Raw genomic sequence first — 19,966 nt, forward strand, 5'->3', positions numbered from 1 at the left:
GGGATCCTTTCAGGAGAAGGCTGGCATTCCAGGAGCAGCCACAGTAAGGCGATGGGGCCACAGAAAGAACCAAGAAAAGGCGTCCTCTGCAGCTGGCATTCCGGCTCCTTGCCTTTCAGAGTGCGGTGACCCTTTGTTCATTTTTAAATTTGATTTCTTTGATGTCTGATCAGCCCAAACGCCACCTGGAAGACGATGCTTCTCACTATGCTCAGGGCGGCACCCTGCGCAGGCTCTCCCTCAGCCCGGAGGTATCTCCTCCTCTTTGAGGAGAAAGGGTTGAAATAACCTGCAGACTCCAGTTTGTGAAGGGCGAGCTGCAGAGGGGGGATTGTGTCTCTGAGGACCAGGATGGGGGCTGGGGGCCATCGGTGTGGCTGTGGCTTGCCCACTCCCGGACTCTGCAGATTGAGCAGAAACACCAGGATCCCTTTTCTCTCTCCTCACCGATTTTCAGAGTCCATTTAGCCAGATTATTTCCAGATCTCAAATGGAGAGGGAAACTCATGAATCATTCATTTGGACCCCCGTGGCTTTACAGAATTGGTGACATTTGTTTATCTTTGGCGGAGCTGGTAAGAAAGAGTTGAACAAGGACATCTTGGGGATGGGGAGGAGAGCGGCTAACCTTTCAGGAAGACAGTTGCTCCATTTAGCTTCCCTGTGTGTACAAGACGGGGCGTGTGCAGCATCCATGCCCCTCTTCTCTGTCTCCAAGGAGGGGGATGCTTCCTCATCTGTAAGCTCAACCTCCTTTCAAGCTGGGGATCCCTTTCCAATGTCAACGTATTTTTAATACCATCCCTGACCCCAGTTGATAGAAATTGCTTTTTTTTTTCTTTTTCTTTCTTTTTTTCTTTTTTTCTTCTTTTTTTTTTTTTGCGTGTCTGGTTGAGAAGAAAAGCTACTCTGAATTCAGTAAAGCTTCTAATCAAATCATGATAGCATCTGTGTGCACATGAAAAATGGTGCCATCCTTCTGAGTCATGGTGTCCCTTCAGTCTACAGCCGATGTATAAGCACATAGGGATTCCAGGTCCCCCGACGTGGCTCTGGAGCCCCCTGCACCCCCACTCGGTGGGAACCCTTAGGAAGTTCTCAGGGGTCATTTCAGACACTCCCACCTCAATGGTTCTCTGTGAGGAGTCCTTTGTTGGGGACAAGGGGGTTGGCATTCTTTGGAGGCACACTTAACGCCTGTGACAGGCTGTCTCTTCAGGGACCTGGATCGAGCTCAACAAACTGCTTCCTGGAAGCCCCCTCCCAAGCTGCCCAAACCCTTCATCCCACGGTGAGAACCACGTGCTGTAACTTATGTTACTCTGGCTGCAGCGGCTTTATATCCTGTAGGAGCAGAGAAGCAAGACGCGGCTCTGGGTGGCTGGCTTGACCAGAGCTGCCTGGAAGCTCCCCCAGGGCCACACCAGCCACCTTTCTTCTCTTTCTTCGTGGCAGGAGGGGGCGTAGGGAGAGGAAGCGAGTGGGCAAAGAACATCAAAGATGAGGGCTAAGGAGACAGAGGGAGGGCGTGGCCTGTAAAGTAGTTAAATCACGGCTCTTGGTCCAAGATTGGGCTCATGGGCTTGAGCACACCCTGAAATCGTAGCCAAACGTGTGGGGGCGTTTTTCTGGGGAGAAGGTCTCTAACTTTCAAAGCAGTCTGTAATCTGAAGCCCTCTCAGATGCCCTGGCTTGGGATTTTGACTTTTCCCTGAGTCAGGCTTCCTACTCCTTGGTTACTCAGAACCCGTGAAGTGTTACTGCATTAGTCAAAGACTGCAGATGTAAAAATATCAGTGCTCATCACGCACTGATGATGGGAAACTTCGTCTGCTTAGCCGGTCTGCTTAGCCGCTTCATGCGAGAAGTCTCAGCGCCAAACAGATGTCCGGGAACGCGGGCTGGTTAATGACGTTACCTCTGTTCTCCCGCACAGGGCCCGGGATGGCACGCTCCGTGGCAGGGCTCCTTGTCTTCTCCCTCCTGCAAACCATCCTCTCTCTGAACCCTGAGGACCCCAACGTGTGCAGCCACTGGGAGAGGTAAGGCATGGGTCTCAGAGAGCCAGGCACTCACCTGAGCTTTGCACTGTTGGGTACAGAAGCTGTCCACTGAGGGCCTACCGCCCAGCTAAGAGAGATAGCACAGAGTTAGGACAAAGCAGGACAGCTTCTGTCTGAGTCTCGCTGTGGTGGGAGGTCAGGGTGCAAGGGGTTGAGTGACAGGCCATTTAAGGGATGCAGTCTCATGTTCCTCCCTGCATTCCCACTCCCCAGTCATTTTACAGAAGTAGAGGCTCAGTGCCCATTCACAGCCAGGTGGGTGCAGTGGGTTGTTCTGGTCCAGATATGTTGTTTTCGACGCTATAAAGTCTTTCGTGGTCTCCCAGGCCTGGCAACAGCGCAGCAGCCTGGACATGTGGGCGGCCAGCAGCCTGGCCTGAGGAGATGAGTTGGGGGCGGTGGGGGGCTGCTCAGGGAAAGGCAGTTGAGGGCAGAGGCAGAAGAGCCGGCTGCGGCATGAGGTCCTCGGGGAGTAGCCCAGGCCCTGCAGACGGTCTGACTTTGAAGCACAAGGTTAACGTATTGATTTTGGTGAGCAGAGGACAGTGACCAGAGACCCAATCAGGAAAAACGAAATTAAACCCTGGAATTGATTGGCCATGCTGACCAGGATGACTCTGCCACTTAGATGTTAATAAATCAAATGAATAAAATTAAGACAAGGGCCCGGTGGGGGAAGCAGATGGGGGAGGAGGACAGGTGAGGGGGTGGTCCATTCTCCATGCCCATGAGGGTGACTGTCCCGTCTCACGGCAGGGAAGGCGCCTCACCCAGGGCTCTGGAGGGACAGTGCCTGCACCAGCATGGTGTTTGGTGACTGGCCCTCTACGGGGAGACCCCACGGAGTCAGGCTGGAGCAGAAGGCAGAGTGCCCCTTTTCAGTGACGTGGGAAGAACACGAGATCGATGACCAGTAGACCCTGGTTCTTTCCAGTCTGGAGTTTTCCAACTGTTAGTTCTATGATCTTGGGCATGTCTTCAAGCCACTCTGAGCCTACACACCTCTATAAGGTGGAAGCGGGGAGAATGAACTTCAGGCTTGTTGGAGGGTCAGGGAAGCAGTTTCACAAAAGTGCTTTGAGGAACAAAAATCTCAAGTATTGCCTTTTCTGGTTGACAACACTATCTTTGCTGGATGGTTATCACAGATTTAATGCACATGAGGCTCCCTGGGAATGTGAATGAGGCACGGAGCCTCCTGAGACTCCGATTCCATTGGTTTGGGATAGACCCTAGGGGTATGTATTTCTCATAAGGTTTCCAAGTGATCGTGAGGTGATTCAGGCCCCTTGGCCTCCTGGTTATGGTGAATTAAAACCTTTATTTCCCAGTGGGTGAGAAGGCGATCAGGTGGAATTCCATGTTAGTTTCTGCTTTATGGACTCTAGTCTCATCAGCCCTGACTTGTCCACCCATCCCCACTGAGACAGTTGATTCCTGCCTGTGTCTCTGCTGTATCCCAGCCCCCGCATACCTCCTTCCCTGCTCACCTCGGCCTTCCCTGCTGCCTCCAACGAGGTCTCTCTCCTCTAGGAAGCCCGCCCTGACTTCCCTCTGGTCTGGGTCCCATTTGCACCAGTGGATCAGTTCAAACTTAGACCAAACTCCCTAAGTTTCTAAACCTGCCCAACACGAATAAGTTTGGAATGCCAACATATTCTGAGCCCAGCCTCCTGCACAGAGCTGGCATTTCAGGTTTACAAGGCTGTCAGCCGAATATATAGCTTTGGTGGGAGAACGAAGAGCAACCCTAACGGCTAAAATGAGGTCTGAGGACCTCTGGTCATCTTTACCCCCTTGCAGTGATGCCCTGTGATACCAAGTGCCTCCTTTTTTTTGGCTTTTCCAACTGAGCTCTCCTGCCAGTGACACACGGATGGATCTAGTCAGTGTCATTCCAGAAACACACCCGGCCCCCAGAGACCGCGTGGGGAGAATTTCCCAGTTGGATTAGTGCTTCTGGCGGGCTCCTCGTTAATTATACACCTCCACCATAAAACCCAGCGGAAAGACCTCCCCAGGCTAGTAAAGCCCAGCTCTACAAGATTAATCTGGCCCCTCATTAGCATGTTGGCAAATGAGCATGTTAAACCATCCAGCCATGAAACCGGGGGCACACACTTCACCCCAGAGTCTTGGAGTTGGTTCAAGGTCTCATTGACAGACTTGCTTGGCTCAGGGCAGTCTTGCAGAGCCAGCTGTCCCTCATGACCCCCTCCCACCCCCCTCCGTCGGGCTGATGCCTTTTCTCTGAGCACCCACTGTCCCTAATGCTGGGGTGTGTGTGTGTGTGTGTGTGTCTGAACCATTGGGTGCTTAACAAAGGCAGGAAGGCCATTCTGTGGGTGGGGCTGGTTCTGGCTCCCCCACCATGGTCTGGGAGGAAATATTCCTCAGTGCCTGGCACAGGAGGTGAACTATTGCCAGTCTTATATTAATGATGGCTAACATGTTAGACACTGTGCATTTTACATTTATTATCTTCCCACCACCCTGGGAAGATATAGATACTATTATTGCCCTCTTCAATCCTCACAGCAGCTACATGAAGTCCCTGGGAATATTTAGCTCAGGTTTCCAGGTGAGGAAAGGGAGGCTTATATGTCTGAGGACATGCTGCTAACAAGAGACAGGTTTCAATCTTGACCCGGAGCCCATGCCCTCTCATCCATTCATTCTCCCTCCTCTCAGTGAGGTGTCCGAGCACAGGGTCATGGGATTTCAGGGTGGAAGGGCCTTTGGGAAGCTAGGGGTGGGTGTGGAGCTGCCTCAGTTTCTCCCAGCCTGGAGATAACACAGGGCTTTGGGCCATGTCTGCATAGAGATGTGCCTCTGAGGCTTGGCTTGCTGGGTAGAGGCTCACCGAGGGCCCTCTTACATCCTCAGAAGAACAGGATGTCCCACCACCCCACTCCCTCCCGGACAGGGCTGACTGCTCTGGCCTCTTGCTGAGTTCTAGATCTTTCACACTTCTGGCGTCGGAGAGCCTGTTGTGGACCGAGTCAGGGAGCTGGTCTGCCCAGACCCCTTGCAAGGAAACCAACAGTTTCCTCAGGCAGAGCAGACAGGCTTTTATAGCCTGGACCTGGCCATCTGGCCCAGGTCAATGAGCCTTCTGGGAGGAAAACACTGAATTGCACCAACACACATAAAAATGAATTCTGAAATCTCCGCCGACGTCCCCTCCCAGCCTGCACAGGAAGTGTGCGTCTGAGCTTTATGTTCTGGCCTCGCTGCCTTTTCATACACCTCCTGCCAGAGTGGGCGGGAGGGAAGGCTTGTTTTTGTGGAGTTGAGACCTGCTTCCCTGTGGCTTCCACCCATGGGTCCATTTTTATAACTAACAGGCAGGAAAATGAGATGCCGCTTTGATAGTGCAGAAGGTAACTGATAACTTTGGGGATGTCACTCGTCCCTCTGATGCTCAGTTTTGTCAGCTGTGAAATGGGATGTTGCAATGCCACCTACCTTATAAGATTGTATGAGGATTAAAAGAATTTAAAACACTCAATGCAGGACAGTTAATACATATTGACAGTTACTGCTACCAGCTGTGTGACCCGGGCAAGTCTCTCTGAGCCTTAGTTTCTTCATCTATAAAATGGGACCACTTACTTCACAGAGTTACTACAAAAATTAACTTCCATGCAGGTGTTTTGAAAACCATAAAGATCTAAACACATGTATTTTAAAAAAATATATTTTTTTTATTGATTTCAGAGAGGAAGGGAGAGGGAGATAGAAACATCAATATCGAGTGAATCTTTGACTCGCTGCTTCCTGCACACCCCACACTGGAGATTGAGCCTGCAACCTGGGCATGTGTCCTGACTGGGAACCAAACCATGACCTCCTGGTTGATAGGTCAACATTCAACCAGTGAGCCACACGGGCTGGGCTAAATACATATTTTAAAACTGTTGGCTCTGCTTTCCAAAACCACATAGAATAAACCTAAACCCACCTTTATTCTTCCTCTGTTAAATGAACAAATGAACTAGAATTTCAGCAAATGAGCTGGGCCAACAGCAGTAAGTCATGCGTCCTAGATCCAACCAGGCACCAGGTAGGTATGGATGCCAAGGGTACCCAGTGCAGAAGGAGGATAGTGGGGCTGGAGAGAGGGGGTGTTGGAGCCCCTGGACACTTGGCTGAGGCCTGGCTTCCCTGGGGAGGGAGGCCCCATCCTGAATATCAGCTCCGACTCCCAAGTGCTGACTGTGGCTTCCATCTCCTGTCTGGTTCTCAGCTACGCCGTGACTGTCCAAGAATCATACGCACACCCCTTTGACCAGATCTACTACACACGATGCACAGACATCCTCAACTGGTTCAAGTGCACCAGGCACAGGTGAGTACCCCTCTCAGTTGGCGGGGCAGGGAAAGGGTGCTGGGCCCTCTATGTTGGCCTTTCTGCCAGTTAGTAAAAGGCCTCTGTGACAGATGTGGTCAGGGCATCACCCGTGTCCCCTTGGTATTCACTCTTTACACTAACCCAGAGATGCTCTGTGGCGGGCTTCTTTCTGGCCAGAGGAGCAATGGGCAGGGCAGGCTAGAAGCACCTGAGAACTAATGCCCTTGGGGGGCATTCCTCAACCAGTAACAGGTTGGGAGTTGGTGGGTAAATACCCCAGCTTTCTTCCCCTGAGAACAGAGGGGACAAGTCTGAGTGTATTCCAGAGGTGCTCGGTCACCCATAACAGTAACCTGCTCAATAGCACGCCCTACATTGGCTGCCTGTATTTCCCGGTCTCACTTTCCCATTCCCCTCCTAGTGCTTTCTAGGGCCACTTCCTAAATAAAGGACTTGTCCTTGAATCCTTGTCTCAGGTCTGCTTTTGGGGGGGAAATCCATCCTAAAACACCCCCTCCCCTCCCTCTCAGAGCAGATGAAGTCCCAAGCCTTGGAGAACAGAGTGCAGGCTAGAAGTCAGCACCTCAGCATCTCAACCAGTGCCTGTGGGAAGCTTGCTCCCTTGCCTCAGCCCTCCTGCAAATCATGACATGCTCCCATGTCAGAGGCAAAGGGGGGTGGGGTGGAGAGGAAGAGAGAACAGTTTTAGTTGGATGACCCTGGGAAAGCCATGGTTAATGATCCTTGCCTTACCCGCCTGCAGGGTCCAGGGAGGCCGGGATATGAAAATACTTTGAAAAGCGCAGGGGAGAATGGATAACAGTGAGGTATTAGACCCAAGGTGGCACGACTACTTCAGGGTTGAAAAAAACAGCAGATGAAGAGCAAACGAGGGAATGAATGAGTGAGAGACCACCTAGAAGGTTCACTTCCTAGTTGCTGAGCATCTGTGTTGGTTCCAGATTTCCTTGCTTCCTCCTTGTGGGCCTATTCCCTCTTTTCTTTTTCTTTTTTTATAAATATATTTTATTGATTTTTTTTACAGAGAGGAAGAGAGAGAGAGAGAGAGAGAGGAATAGAGAGTTAGAAACATCGATGAGAGAGAATCATTGATCAGCTGCCTCCTGCACACTCCCCACGGGGATGTGCCCGCAACCAAGGCACATGCCCCCGACCGGAATCGAACCCAGGACCCTTCAGTCCGCAGGCCGACGCTCTATCCACTGAGCCAAACCGGTTTTGGCCCTATTCCCTCTTTGGGATTTATGCAGGAATCATGGTGATTAGGGAAACCCACCTTATGCTGAAAAGCCAAAGTCCTGGCTTTTGGGGTTTTCTAGCAACTTCTTGTGAGACACTGAACATGGATATAATAACCACTTTAAAATCCTTGCCTGCTAATCCAACAACTGGTCATCTCAAGGTTGGTCTCCATGGATTGCCTTTTCTCTTATGTAGGTACCACTTTTCTAGTTTCTTTATTTGTATGCTGAGTATTATGAACAGCAGAGACAGTAGAGACTGAATTATGTTATGTTCCTTTAGAGCAGGGGTGAGGAACCTTTTTTCTGCCAAGGGCCATTTGGATATTTATAACCGTATTCATGGGCCATGCAGAATTGTCAGCTTGAAAATTACGTTGCTGTGAGAACAGCAGGGCCAGACCAATGGACGCCCCGCGGGCCGGGCGTCTCCTGCTCTGGGGAGTATCTGTTTATTGTTGCTTGCTTGCTTGCTTGTTTGTTTTATCAGCCAGTTAACCTGGCTAAGCTCAGTTTCCAAACTGAGAGTTCACTAGTTTTAGCCTTACCTAGGCTGCTGGTTACCTGTCCTCCACACACATAGTTTCAGGGGACAGAAGTGTGGACAGATTTTTACTAAGAATATGGGCTTCCTCTTTGTGGCTCTTGTCTTTCTCGAGTTTCCCTTTTCCCTTTCTAGTTGCTGAGTCCACCCTATATTTGTCCTGTGGTTCTTCAAGCCAGTAAGGCTGCGTGTCTTCTATCTAAATTTTAGCCACTTGGAGTTTTTCTTTTTTAAAAAAAATTTTTTTTTTACAGAAAAGAAGAGAGAGGGATAGAGAGTTAGAAACATCGATGAGAGAGAATCATTACTGGGGATGTGCCCTCAACAAAGATACATGCCCTTGACTGGAATCGAACCTGGGACCCTCAGTCCGCAGGCCGATGCTCTATCCACTGAGCCATACTGGTTTCGGCCAGCCACCCGGAGTTTTTCTTGCTGACTAACCTTGCCCAGGGTCATTCCCTTCTTCTAAGTGTCTACTCCCCTCTAGTATCCATCTTTGTTCTCTCTCTAGTGCCTTCAGGTAGTTGCTTTTTCCTACTTTCCCCAGATTGTATAACTGTTTGCAGGAGGGTTGATCTAACCGGAACTACTCAGCCATTACCCCATCCCCTTCCTCCAGCCCTTGGCTATGAAATGAGGAGGTGGGACCCAGTGCCTCCTCCCAACTCCCCAAGTTGTGCCAAGTTAGCTGCCTGTGGACCTGGTCGAGGCAGAGGCGGAAATACAGGCTCTGAACCAGCCAAGTTTGCTCTGAGGGTGGCTTTGCTGGGTCCTTGGAGGCCCGGGCTGCCGTTCATCACCGCTGGGGAAGGGTGAGTGAGTGGCTGCTTATTAAAATAGGCTGCATTCCTGGAACACGAATTATTTTGCTAAATTATTGAGTCGCCTTGCAGCCTTCCTGACGACTCAGAGTGTGCCGCTGACAGCGGCACCATCAGTCTGCCTCTGCGCGGAGTGCCTTGTTTGAATGAACACAGCATCCTCTTCCCGACAGCAGCCTGGCCCCGGCCCTTCCCGCTCCTGCTTCTCACCCAGCACTGGGAGCAAGCAGGGATGGCCAACCAGCAGCAGTGGGAGCATCTCTCTCCTGAGAGGCTGTTGCGATGTCAAGACCACCTCTCCGCTGGAGGGTTTGGAGGGAGGAACGGACTGGTGACCTCTGAGTCAATCCCAGTTTGCTCTTTACCCGAGAGGCTTACACCGCCCCCGAAATTGCCAGGAGCTGCCTTCCTGTGCTGGGAATGGGAACGTAGCTTCACTTTGAGATCAGCTTACTTTCCATTAAGGGTTTTTGACAAAGTAGAATGACCTTAGTTTACGACATTCCCAAATATCACAGATTTCCCCAGAGTCCCACATTGTCATTTGTCATAAAGCAAAAGCTTTAAGGACTGGGAGCCCGTGTGGTAGGACTCCCTTCCCAAGTTGGCCTGAGCCTCCGTGGAAAGCAGACTGTCGGCATCTGCCATGACCAGCCCCTGCTCTCTGCCCCCTGAGGAGGGGTCCACGGGGCATGCACCCCCGGTGCTGGCGGGGCAGTGAGAGAGCTCTGGCTTCCAGGCCTGAGGACCTGGGGTTGTGTCCTAGTTACATGACATGACCGTGGGAACTTGCTTTCTCTTTCTGGTCCTTCACGGCCCCTTCAGATCTCCTCCGTTATGACCCTATGTGAGCTTTGCCTCTTAATATCCCATTGACTCTCCTGAGGACTCAGTTCCCACAGCATCCATTGTCCTTTTCTCACTCTTTCACTATGGCCATCCCATAATCCCAGAAAGCCACCCTGTGGGAACTGGCACAGTAGGGTAAGCTAGTAGCTTTGACATTAGACTGATTCAGGTTTGAATCCTGGCTCTAAAATTGTTGAGCTGTGTGACCTCAAGCAAGTCAACTTCTCTGAATCTCGGTCTTCTCATCCACAAAACAAAGTGGGAAGGGGTACATAAAATTGATTAAGAACAAAAACCTTAAAAAAGAAATGAAATAAAGGGCATGATGAAGCTACCTGCCTCAAGGAGGGAATAGAAGGAGATTCTGCCTGTTCATCTCTCTGGCACAGGGCGATGTCTCAACGCCCATGCCAGCAGCAGGACTGAACCCAGGTCCCTGATTCCCAGTCCTGAATGCCCTTTGCCGTCTGGCCTATGGCTTCCCTCCGTATGTAGCTTTGTTCTCTGCAGAGCCAGGCTTGGTTCTGGGCCTTCCCAGGGATGGCATGCAAAGCCCTTCCCAGGAGGTGTTCCTGTTGGTGTGAGGGAGATTAACTCACCTCTGGGTCTGAGTCAGATTCAGAGGGTCCTTGTGATGACTGTGCTTCAGTTCTCCAAGTGAGTAGATCAATTTTCAGGGGGCCATCAGCATCTGCTTGTTGGGGTGCTGGCAGTAGGCATAGGAACTCTCAGAATCCCAGTCCCATCCGAGTCACCCCCAGCACTGTGTCTTGCAGTTTTAAGGAAAATCCCCAGTTGCCTTCCACAATGTCACTCAGACAGCATGCCCTGCAGCCCTTCTGAGTACCACTCTGAAGAGAGTGAGGCACAGTCAGTGGGTGGAACGAACACCGTTTCATTCTGTGTTACAATGGCCCAAACCCCGCCATCGATTGTTCTTTATTGTGTTTCTTCATATTCGAAGCCACCATGCATTTTAAAGTGATTATTGAATGGCATCCTCAATAGAGCTCAACACAAATATCATCCTAGCAGGAGTCATTGATTTCCAATATTTTCAAGTGGCTTTCTCCCCTGTGCCTTAGGATCAGCTATAAGACGGCGTATCGGCGTGGCCTCCGGACCATGTACCGGCGGCGGTCCCAGTGCTGCCCTGGCTACTACGAGAACGGAAACTTCTGCATACGTATGTAGGGGCTGCCTCTGCTCTGGCCTCGGTGGGGGTGGGAGGGAAGTGGGGGACGGTGCCCAGGGGAAGAGAGGTAGAGCTGACTTTTGGGCCCTGGGCTGAAGGTCTCAGCTGACCTCAGAACTCCTGCCTGCTGCCAGCTTGGAGGGAACAATGGGTCTAATGCAAGTGCATTAGCACAGAATTGTCTATCAGATCAACCTCCTAAGAGGGTTGATAGAAGCTAGAGTCAGGTCTAGGATCTGAAGGGTCAGGAGAGAAATGGACATTTCTGGAGTGGGCACTCTGGGGCGCAGTGGGAAAGAAGTGCTGAGTGCTTAGCCCGTAGCTGAGGGCATAGTAGGTGCTCAAGAAGGCTTTGCTGGATGGAAGGGAAGCTGAGTGGATAACTGAATGAATGGAGAGATGGATGATGGATAGATGATGGTTGGATGGATGGATGAGAGGAAGGAAGGCAGGCTTGATTATTGGATGACAAAACCATGGTACCTCGAAGGAGGATCGCACGAGTAAGACATCACAAGGGACCTATGCCAAGAAGTGGGAAGGTTTCCAAAAAGAATTGGACTACACCAAAGAAAATGTTGGTTCATGAAAGACACTCGTTTCCTCTTTCCCTTTTTGTCTGCAGTGGCTCAGTAAACTGAAGCCTTAGTCCCCAGGGGGACCAGGGCTGAGTTGCTGGCAGCTGCAGGCCCTCTGAGTGGGGGGCAGTGTGGTACAGTGGAGACATCCAGGAGTAAGAGCCTGCAGGTCAGGGTTTTGGCCTCAGCTTCCCAGGCACGTGGCTTTGGGCCAGTCACTGACCCGCTCTGGGAGGATGGCTTAGGGCCCTGCTGGAGTGTAATGGACTCTCACCACTCACCTCTGACCCGTGGGATGGGATCAGTGTGGGGCTTCCCAATGGGCATTAGATTTCCTCAACGGCAGGACCCTGTCAGAGAAGCTGTAATTACCGAGGGGAGGCCGCCCACACAGCTTCTGCCTCTGCATTTGGAGGCAGATTTGAAGAGTGATTTTCCTTGTTAGTATTCTCCTTGCCATCTGGGTGGGTAGAGCGAGCTGGCACAAGAGAGAGAATTTGGGCAGAGTGGGCGTGTTGATGTTGGGAATGAAACGACAATTTTCCCCTACTGTTGTTACATCTCCCCTAATGCCGGAGAGACTCGATTCTAATTGCATTAAAGGAATGAATGAAAAATGCTCCAGCAAATGGGGTCAATACTGATGGTTTGCAGGAAAAACACAAAGGTAGTACTTACCCAACGCAAACTCAAAAAGCAGTGCAGAGGACTGGGCTGGGCCAAGGCCTTGGTCAGTGCTTCACCTGGAGGAGGTGACCATGGGGACCCAGGTGTAGAAGTGAGGTCAGAATCAAGGCTTAACTGCTGCCGCTCTGTTTGCCTGGAGTGGAGTGAGGGTCAGGCTGGCGGTGGGACACGGGAGCCATGGAGATGGAGCAGGATGGATGTGAGCAGCCCTTCTGAGCTCAGAGTGCAAGTGATGGACTCAGGGAAATTATAAATGGAGTCCGGATGTCTGCACGGGGCCCCAGGAACGGATGAGCACCTTCCGATAATTTCCATTAGTGGGTGCTGGCCAAGCTCTTGGAAAAGGAAGAGCAGGGCAGGCGCGCTGTGTCCTGATTGCGCAGGCTCCTGGGAAGACAGCTCATGATTGTCGCCTGCTCCTTATGTAACTGCCAGGCACTGCCTGCCGGGCTGGGGCCACGGACCCGTCCTCCCAGGAAGCCACGCTCCTCGGGACGGAGGCTTTTCCTAGGAGGGAGCAGGAGGCTTTCGGGAGTGAGATGGGGCATTGTGGCGTGCTGAAGCTGGGAGTGGTGATAGAGAGGGGCAAGACGCACACAGGCCTGGGTTGAATCTCAGCTCTGCTCCTCCCAGCGTCTTCCTCTTTACCCTCCTCACCGTCCTCTGCAGAGTCCCAGCCCCAGGCCAGGCACCATTCTGACCACTTTGCATCCATCAACACGTCACCTCCACTCAACAGCCTCTGAGGTAGGGACCCTTCTTCCAATTTACAGATTGGGAAACTGAGTCGCAGAGCAATTCAGTAACTTGGCCAAGATCACCCCTCTCTAGCTGTGCGATTTTGCTCCGTACATGCAAACGCGCTGCAACTGAGCTGGAAAGCAGTGACAGTGGAATTTGAACCCAAGCTATCTACTAGTAGTTCCAGAGTCTGCTCTGAACCACTTGGAACAGGCAAGGCATCCCCTCTCTGAACCTCAGTTTCCACTTGTGTAAAATGGGTATAGTGACACCTAAATATTTCATCAGGCACAGGATGGGGGCTTAATGTCAGCTTCCTCCTCTGCAGGGATGATTGTTTTAACATTTTTTAAGTCTTGGCTCTTATTTTAGTTTCTCAGAGATCCATGGACTCTCTCTCTGGGGAAATGAATACTACATATGTAAACCTACACATGCACATGGCCCTTTGCACACCATTTAAGGGGTTCGTGGATCCATTAAAACCCATGGTCAGAAGTTTTGGCCACAGGCTCATATTTACCCATTTAACTTACACTTGTTGCAAATGCAGGGATTATGCACGCATGTGGGTGGTGGATGCTGTCTGGAGGAGCTTGCAGCCTGGTGGAAGGAAAAGGTCTGGTACAAAAATATGTGCAACAGAGTGTTGTAGCTGCTTTGACAGGCATCTTTATAGAGTAGGGCGGGATAAAGGGGAGAGGCTGTCTTTTTGGCCACACCCACTCACCAAGTGTTACTGAGAAACCAGCCTCAGGGAAGAGGGAAGGGGGCTGCCTGGGAAGGATGTTGTAGCCCAGTAGCTCTTAAAGCGCTGCCGGACGGAAATGTCAGAAACAGCCCCTGCCCTCGTGGATCTTACAGTCTTGCTGGGAAGGCAAGTCTAACGTACACGAAGTCATTAGAGATCAGCCGGAGAGGAATGTGAGAACCGCTAGACAAGCCAGACAAACTCGGGCAGGAGGGAATGCTGTGACCTGCGACCCCTCGCGGGGCATCATGGGGTTTGAGTTGGAGGGAAGGGCCTTGTTGGAGTGGATGGGAGAGGGAATCCCATCAGCAAGATTCGGAGTGGGCCTGAGCAGGGTGGGTAGATATGGGCTGGGAGAAGGGGAGAGGAGGCTGGCAGGGTGGGGCAGTTATTCATTCCCTAGGGCTGCTCTTACACAGTGTTTTTCAACCTTTTTTTGGCAAAGGCACACTTGTTTCATAAAAAAATCACGAGGCACACCACCATTAGAAAATGTTAAAAAATTTAACTCTGTGCCTATATTGACTATATATAAAGTAATTCTCTTGAATAGGAATCAAATAAACACAAAGAAAGTATTTTATAATTACTTTATTATGAAATATTAAGTAAACAAAATAGTGAAAAATTATAAAATTCTTGTCTTGTCTGCACCTACGGCACACCAGGCAACATCTCGCAGCACACTAGTGTGCCCCGGAACAGCGGTTGAAAAACGCTGCTCTTACAAAGCACCACTGCCTGGCGGCCTCACCAGCAGGCGTTTGTTGTCTCACAGCTCTGGAGGCTAAAGCCTGAGATCCAGGTGCCAGCAGGGGGGTTCCTTCTGAGGGTTGTGCCAGATCTGCTCCAGGCCTCTCTCTGGCTTCTGGTAGTTCTATAGCCTGTGGCAACATAACCATTCTCCAAATGGAGTCCTCCCCCTGTGGGTGTCAGCCCCCCCAACTTCCCCTTTTAATAAGGACACATTCGTATTGGATTAGGGCTCAGCCTAATGACCTCATTTTAACTTGATTATCTATCTCTGAGACCTATCTCCAAATAAGGTCTCGTTCTGTGGTTCTGGGGTTGGCTAGGAATTCCACATGTGAATTTAAGGAGGACCCAATTCAACCCATAATGGGTGGGTATCAGTCCCCCACAGGCTTTGTCACCTGTGTGTGAGAGAATGAAGTCGGAGGGTTGGGGAACTCGTGAGTGGGAGAAATGGCAGTGAGAGGGTGAAAGATTGTGCCCAGGATGCTGGTCCTGGATGAGAAGCTTGTAGGCCTGGGAGCATCCAGGAGTCAAAATCCTGCCGTTCTGCCCTTCCCCTCCCCCTCCCACCTTCCAGAGGCCAGAGGACTCCAGGTTCAGCAGAGCCTGGTGAGAACTCATCCAGTATTGAGAGTCCTCAGGGCCCTGCCCAGGAACATCGCCTGAGCTCTGGGAAGGGGCCCGGGGACATTGAACTTCCTCCAAAACCACCTTCCTGGAGCCTTGTTTCTCGTCACGTGGTAGAAAGACACTGGCCTGGGAGTGGAACCTTGGCTGACTGCCAGTAACTTGCTGTGCAATCTTGGGCAAATCCCTTTGCCTCTCTGGTCCCACTGGATATAGGATGGACCATCTCTGTGTATGGAAGGAGAAAGATGAAACAGTGAATGAGTGTCCTGGAAAGCAGATACAGATGCAGGTGACATTATTTTTCTAGTTGTACCCTTTCCTCTGGCCCAGAACTGCCATCCTCAGCAGCCTTTCTGCAACCATCCACGCCAGAGCTGCCCACACCCGACCATTACCCACAGATAAGCCCAGTCTTGTTCCTTCTTGGTTGCCCAGGCATCAGATGCTTCTTGAGGATCCCTGGGCACAAACACATTTCCTTCTTTCTTTCTCCTTGTGAAATAGGGCAGTGGACATCTTTACCTCTGTAGATAGAACTCATTTTAAGTCATGGGGTGGGGGCTTGAGGCATTTTTTGACGCTCTGTACTTTGAAAATATTAGCCTGGCCGGGCTGGGTTATGCTGCAGTAACAAACAACACCCCAAAGCCAGTGGCTTAAAACAATAAATTTTTTTGTTGTTGTTCATATTACATGTCCATTGTGGGCTACCAATGGCCTGCTCCTTGTCACCTTCACCCTAGGACCCAGGCTGATGGAGCAGCAACCCTGCGGTGTTGCTTGTTGCCATGGCAGAGAGAAGAGCACTGTGGCAGGTATTGAAGGCAGAGGGCCAGAGTCATTAGTGAGCAGTATAACACTTGCCACAGGTTCCACACAGATGCCACAGTAATCACAAATTGCAATCTATTCAATGGTCTTACTGAGCACCTGGTAAGCTAATATCAGAATCACCAGGAAGACTTGTTACAACACAGACTCTTGGGCCCCAGCCTCAGAGTCTCAACTCAGAAGGTTTGGGTGGGGCTGGAGAATTTGCATTTCTAACTAGGCCCCAGGGGGTGCTCATGTGTCTGGCCTGGGAACCATACTTGGAAAACCACGATGGGGTTACCATGGGATGGGGTAACAGCATCTGATCTTCTGTAACTCCTTACTCAAAAGGCTGGCTGCTGTGCTGGCCAAGGAAATTGCAAAGAGCGCAGCAGGCTGCTTAACAGGTGCATCCCCTTTACCGAGGACTTCTTCTGATGGGCAGCGGGGAGCAAGCAGGTCTCAGAATAGCCAGCAAGGAGGAGAACGTCAGGCCCAGTCCTCCTGTCTCCTATTCCCCTTGGTCAGAGTCTCCCCCAGGGGGAGGTAACTCCCCCGAAGTTCCAGGTGGTGTCCTCTGGCCCTTTCTGTGGCTGCTTGGAATGCCAGCACATGCCTCCTGCAGTGTAGTTTTCATCCAAACCCGGAAGAGGAGGATTACCAAGAAGCTCCAGGTACATGGTTCACAGGCCAGGCTGGGCTGTGGGCTGGGGGTATAGGGGTGCTCAGCATACTTGGGCACCTCTCAGGTTGGCTGGGAGGAGGACTGCTCTGGCCCTGTGAGGTCAGTCTGCACTAGGTGGCAGAGCGGGAGCAGCAGCTGAAGGCCTGGGAGACTGGCTGCTCTAGGGGAAGCTGAGGGTAGGTAAGAATTAACCCCATTAAATGCCTCACGCCATTTTGGGGGTTAGATAGCCCTGTTTTATTATTATGGTTGTTTTATACAGTCGATTTACTTAAGTCCAACTCCTATGCTTACTGATTTCTTTGCTCCTCATCTATTCTTGAATCGCACTTCTCAGTTTGGCTTCATTCTTGAAAGGTCTCTTTCAAGAAGTTCTTTCTGGGAGAGTCTGCAAGCGACCAACTCTCTTACGCTTTCCTTGTCTGGAAATGCCTTTATTTTGCCCTGCTCTTGAATGGTGGTTGAGCTGTCTTTGAAATTCTAACTTTTCAGTCCTTTTCCTTTAGCAGTTTGAGGATGTTTTTCTATTGTCTGGACTTCGTCGTTGAAGTGCTTTTCAGTTTCCCTCGGATATGTCCATGAGTGGAGTTATTGTTATTCATAATGTTTGCTCCTCAGAGGTCTACGTCTTCTTGAAGTCCTTTACACTTCTGGAAATTTCTCAGCCACCTCTCTTCAAATATCTCCTTTCCTCCACCCTCTCAGTTCTCTCCTATTGGAGCTCTAAAATGGTCTCTTACCTCATCCTCCCTCTCTCTCTCTCTCCCTCTCTCTCTCTCTCTCTCTCTCTCTCTCTCTCTCTCTCTCTCTCTCTCTCTCTCTCTCTCCTGGCCTCTCATTTTTCATCTCTTTATCTTGCCGAGTTGCATCTTGGACATCTTCCTCGGATCCATTATTCAAATCCTTTAGCTCTGCTAATTAACCTGTCTGTTGAGGTTTTAATTTCAGTGATACGTTTTGTTTCTAGGAGTTCCATTGGTCCTTTATCAGATCTGCAGGCTGTTTCTGTAGCGTCCTATTCTTTCCTTATGAAGTCTAATCCTCTTATTGCTTTAATTATTTTAAACATATTTCTTTTATGGTCTCTTTCAGATAGTTGTATCTTGAGCTATATAGTTCTATTAGTTCAGGTTCCTAGAGTATCAATTTTCCTTTTTATGGGGACTGCTGATTCTCCTTTACTGTGGACCGTGTCCTCATGCAGATTGTAATTTTTTCCTTTGCTGTGAACGCACGTCCTTCCCCCTGCCCCCACGCCCTGGGTTGAGCAGGAGCCTTACACACACGTTTTGCATTTTCTCATTAGGCGCACTGATGGTTTTCACTGGCTCCTTACCCGTCTTCGCTTTCCTAACTTGGTTTGGGAGCCTATGCTGTGTGTGATGAAGGCTTCGGGTCTTTTTCCTTTAAAAGGTTTTTAAAAGTGGAGTTCACATAACATACTAGTAACCATAACGGTAACCTCTATCCAGCTCTGAAACGTCCATCACCCCTAAAGGAGGCCCATACCATGAAGCAGTCACCTCCCACCCCCCATTCCTTGTTCTTTGTTTCTTTGGGAGACTTTGTCTCCTCGTCCAGAATCCCTTGCTTTTCCCTAGGCTGGTGGGCAGCAATGTTCAGTTCCTCTACAGAGATCTGGCAACTTCTGAGGCCCAAGCTGCCCCTATAGGGGGGCGAGGAGCAGAGGCCAGCCAGGATCCATGTTGCCTGGGCCACTTTCCTTCAGCATTCGACCTTCTGTAACTCCTGGAGCCCACTTAGGGATGTACCGTTCTCTCATTAAAACTCAGCTGTATGTTTTATTAAAAATATATTTGTATTATATTTTGGGGGTATTTTTGTTCTTTCTGCCATGTCATTGGAACGGGCAGGTTTTATAGTGAGTGGGAGAGTGGAGGGCTTTATAGCTGGATCCTGTGACATCGAATTCAGTGCTTTCTTGGACTGAGCACTAACTTCCAAAACAACGATAATAAAACAATAGTGTAACACCTGGCGGTTTACCCAGCAGTCTCCATACAGCATGCCACTTGCTCGTCACAGACTAGGGAAGCGGTGCTATATTACTGACCTTGGGCAGCAGGGGCCACAGAAGCAGGCGAGGCTAAGTGACTTGTCCACATGGATACACAGAGCTCAGACACTGAGACCAGAGCAGTGTCCCCTCCTGCACTTTCCCCTCCTCCGGTGGGTTTTCTTTCAGCAGGAGGGACCTGGGGCCAGAAGGGAGAAGTGGGGTCAGACAAGAGGGCAGATGAGAGGCTTGTAGGGAGAGGAAGGAACTGAAGACAAACTGGTTTGATATCAAAATGTTGCAAAGGTAGGTCCCCTATAGCAGTGTTTCCCAACCTTCTCTCATGATGAGAATCACCTGGTGGAGTTGTTAAAACACAGATTCCTGAATCCCAACTAAGAAGTGCTAAACTAGAATTTTTGGGAACATATAGGTAAAATTGTATACTTAACTAGTGCTCTAAGACAGATTTTATATACAGAGCACTGTTAGGTATGCAATTTTACCTATATGTTCTCAAAAATTCTAGTTTAGCACTTCTTAGTTGGGATTCAGGAATCTGTGTTTTAACAACTCCACCAGGTGATTCTCATCATGAGAGAAGGTTGGGAAACACTGCCCTATAGGTTCCCAGATCAATGTAGCAATTAGAGGATTGCTGTGTGTGTGTGTGTGTGTGTGTGTGTGTGTGTGTGTGTGCGCGCGCGTGCGCGCTTAGGAGGCTCCCCAGGGAGTCCTGCCTGCTGCCCTCCCCAGAACAGTGCTGATGCTGTCCCTTGGGTCGCCAGCACCTGGTGCTGAGCTTTGCTGCCTAGGACAGCATCTATCCTTCTAGCTGACCATCCACTCATCAACTGCTGAGTTCTGGGATGGACATGAGTAAACAGTACCTGGGCTGGAGGGGAAAATGTGTGTGTGTTCTTTCTTAACTTCTGAAAAATAAGCAGTCACAGTAAGGTAAGTGTACTTTAAGGGAGAAAGTAGTGGGGAGAAGGGGCTGGAGCTGGCCCCGCAGCACCACACCAAGGAGCCTGGACCACCTCATGGGGTCATAAAGGTTTCAGCAGCCAGAGACAGGCTCGCGGTGGTGTCTGGGCTTCATTGCTTGGGGACTGAGAAGACTGAAGGACAAGTTAGGAGGTGTGTGCAGGATGGGGGAGCCAGGTCATTTTTGCTCAGGTACCTTGTCCCGGGAAGAAGAGGAAATTGAGGTCTAG

The 19,966-nt window shown here is 50.5% G+C and overlaps 1 protein-coding gene across 10 annotated transcripts in view; it reads left to right on the plus strand.

The window, feature by feature from the left end:
* Positions 1-19,966, plus strand: part of MEGF11 (multiple EGF like domains 11) — a 340,309-nt gene that overhangs the window by 107,016 nt on the left and 213,327 nt on the right. For all 10 annotated transcript variants that reach the window (XR_014795229.1, XM_084886618.1, XM_084886621.1 and 7 more), the window contains exons 2-4: positions 1,937-2,042; positions 6,313-6,414; positions 10,982-11,082. Coding sequence is in view for 9 of the 10 variants with exons in the window: in XM_084886618.1 (XP_084742744.1) it covers positions 1,945-2,042; positions 6,313-6,414; positions 10,982-11,082 (301 nt within the window). In the remaining variant the exon portion in view is untranslated. The remainder of the gene's footprint in view (positions 1-1,936; positions 2,043-6,312; positions 6,415-10,981; positions 11,083-19,966) is intronic.

This window comes from Pipistrellus hanaki, assembly GCF_964339955.1.
Source record: "Pipistrellus hanaki genome assembly, chromosome: 1".
Classification (NCBI taxonomy): domain Eukaryota; kingdom Metazoa; phylum Chordata; class Mammalia; order Chiroptera; family Vespertilionidae; genus Pipistrellus; species Pipistrellus hanaki.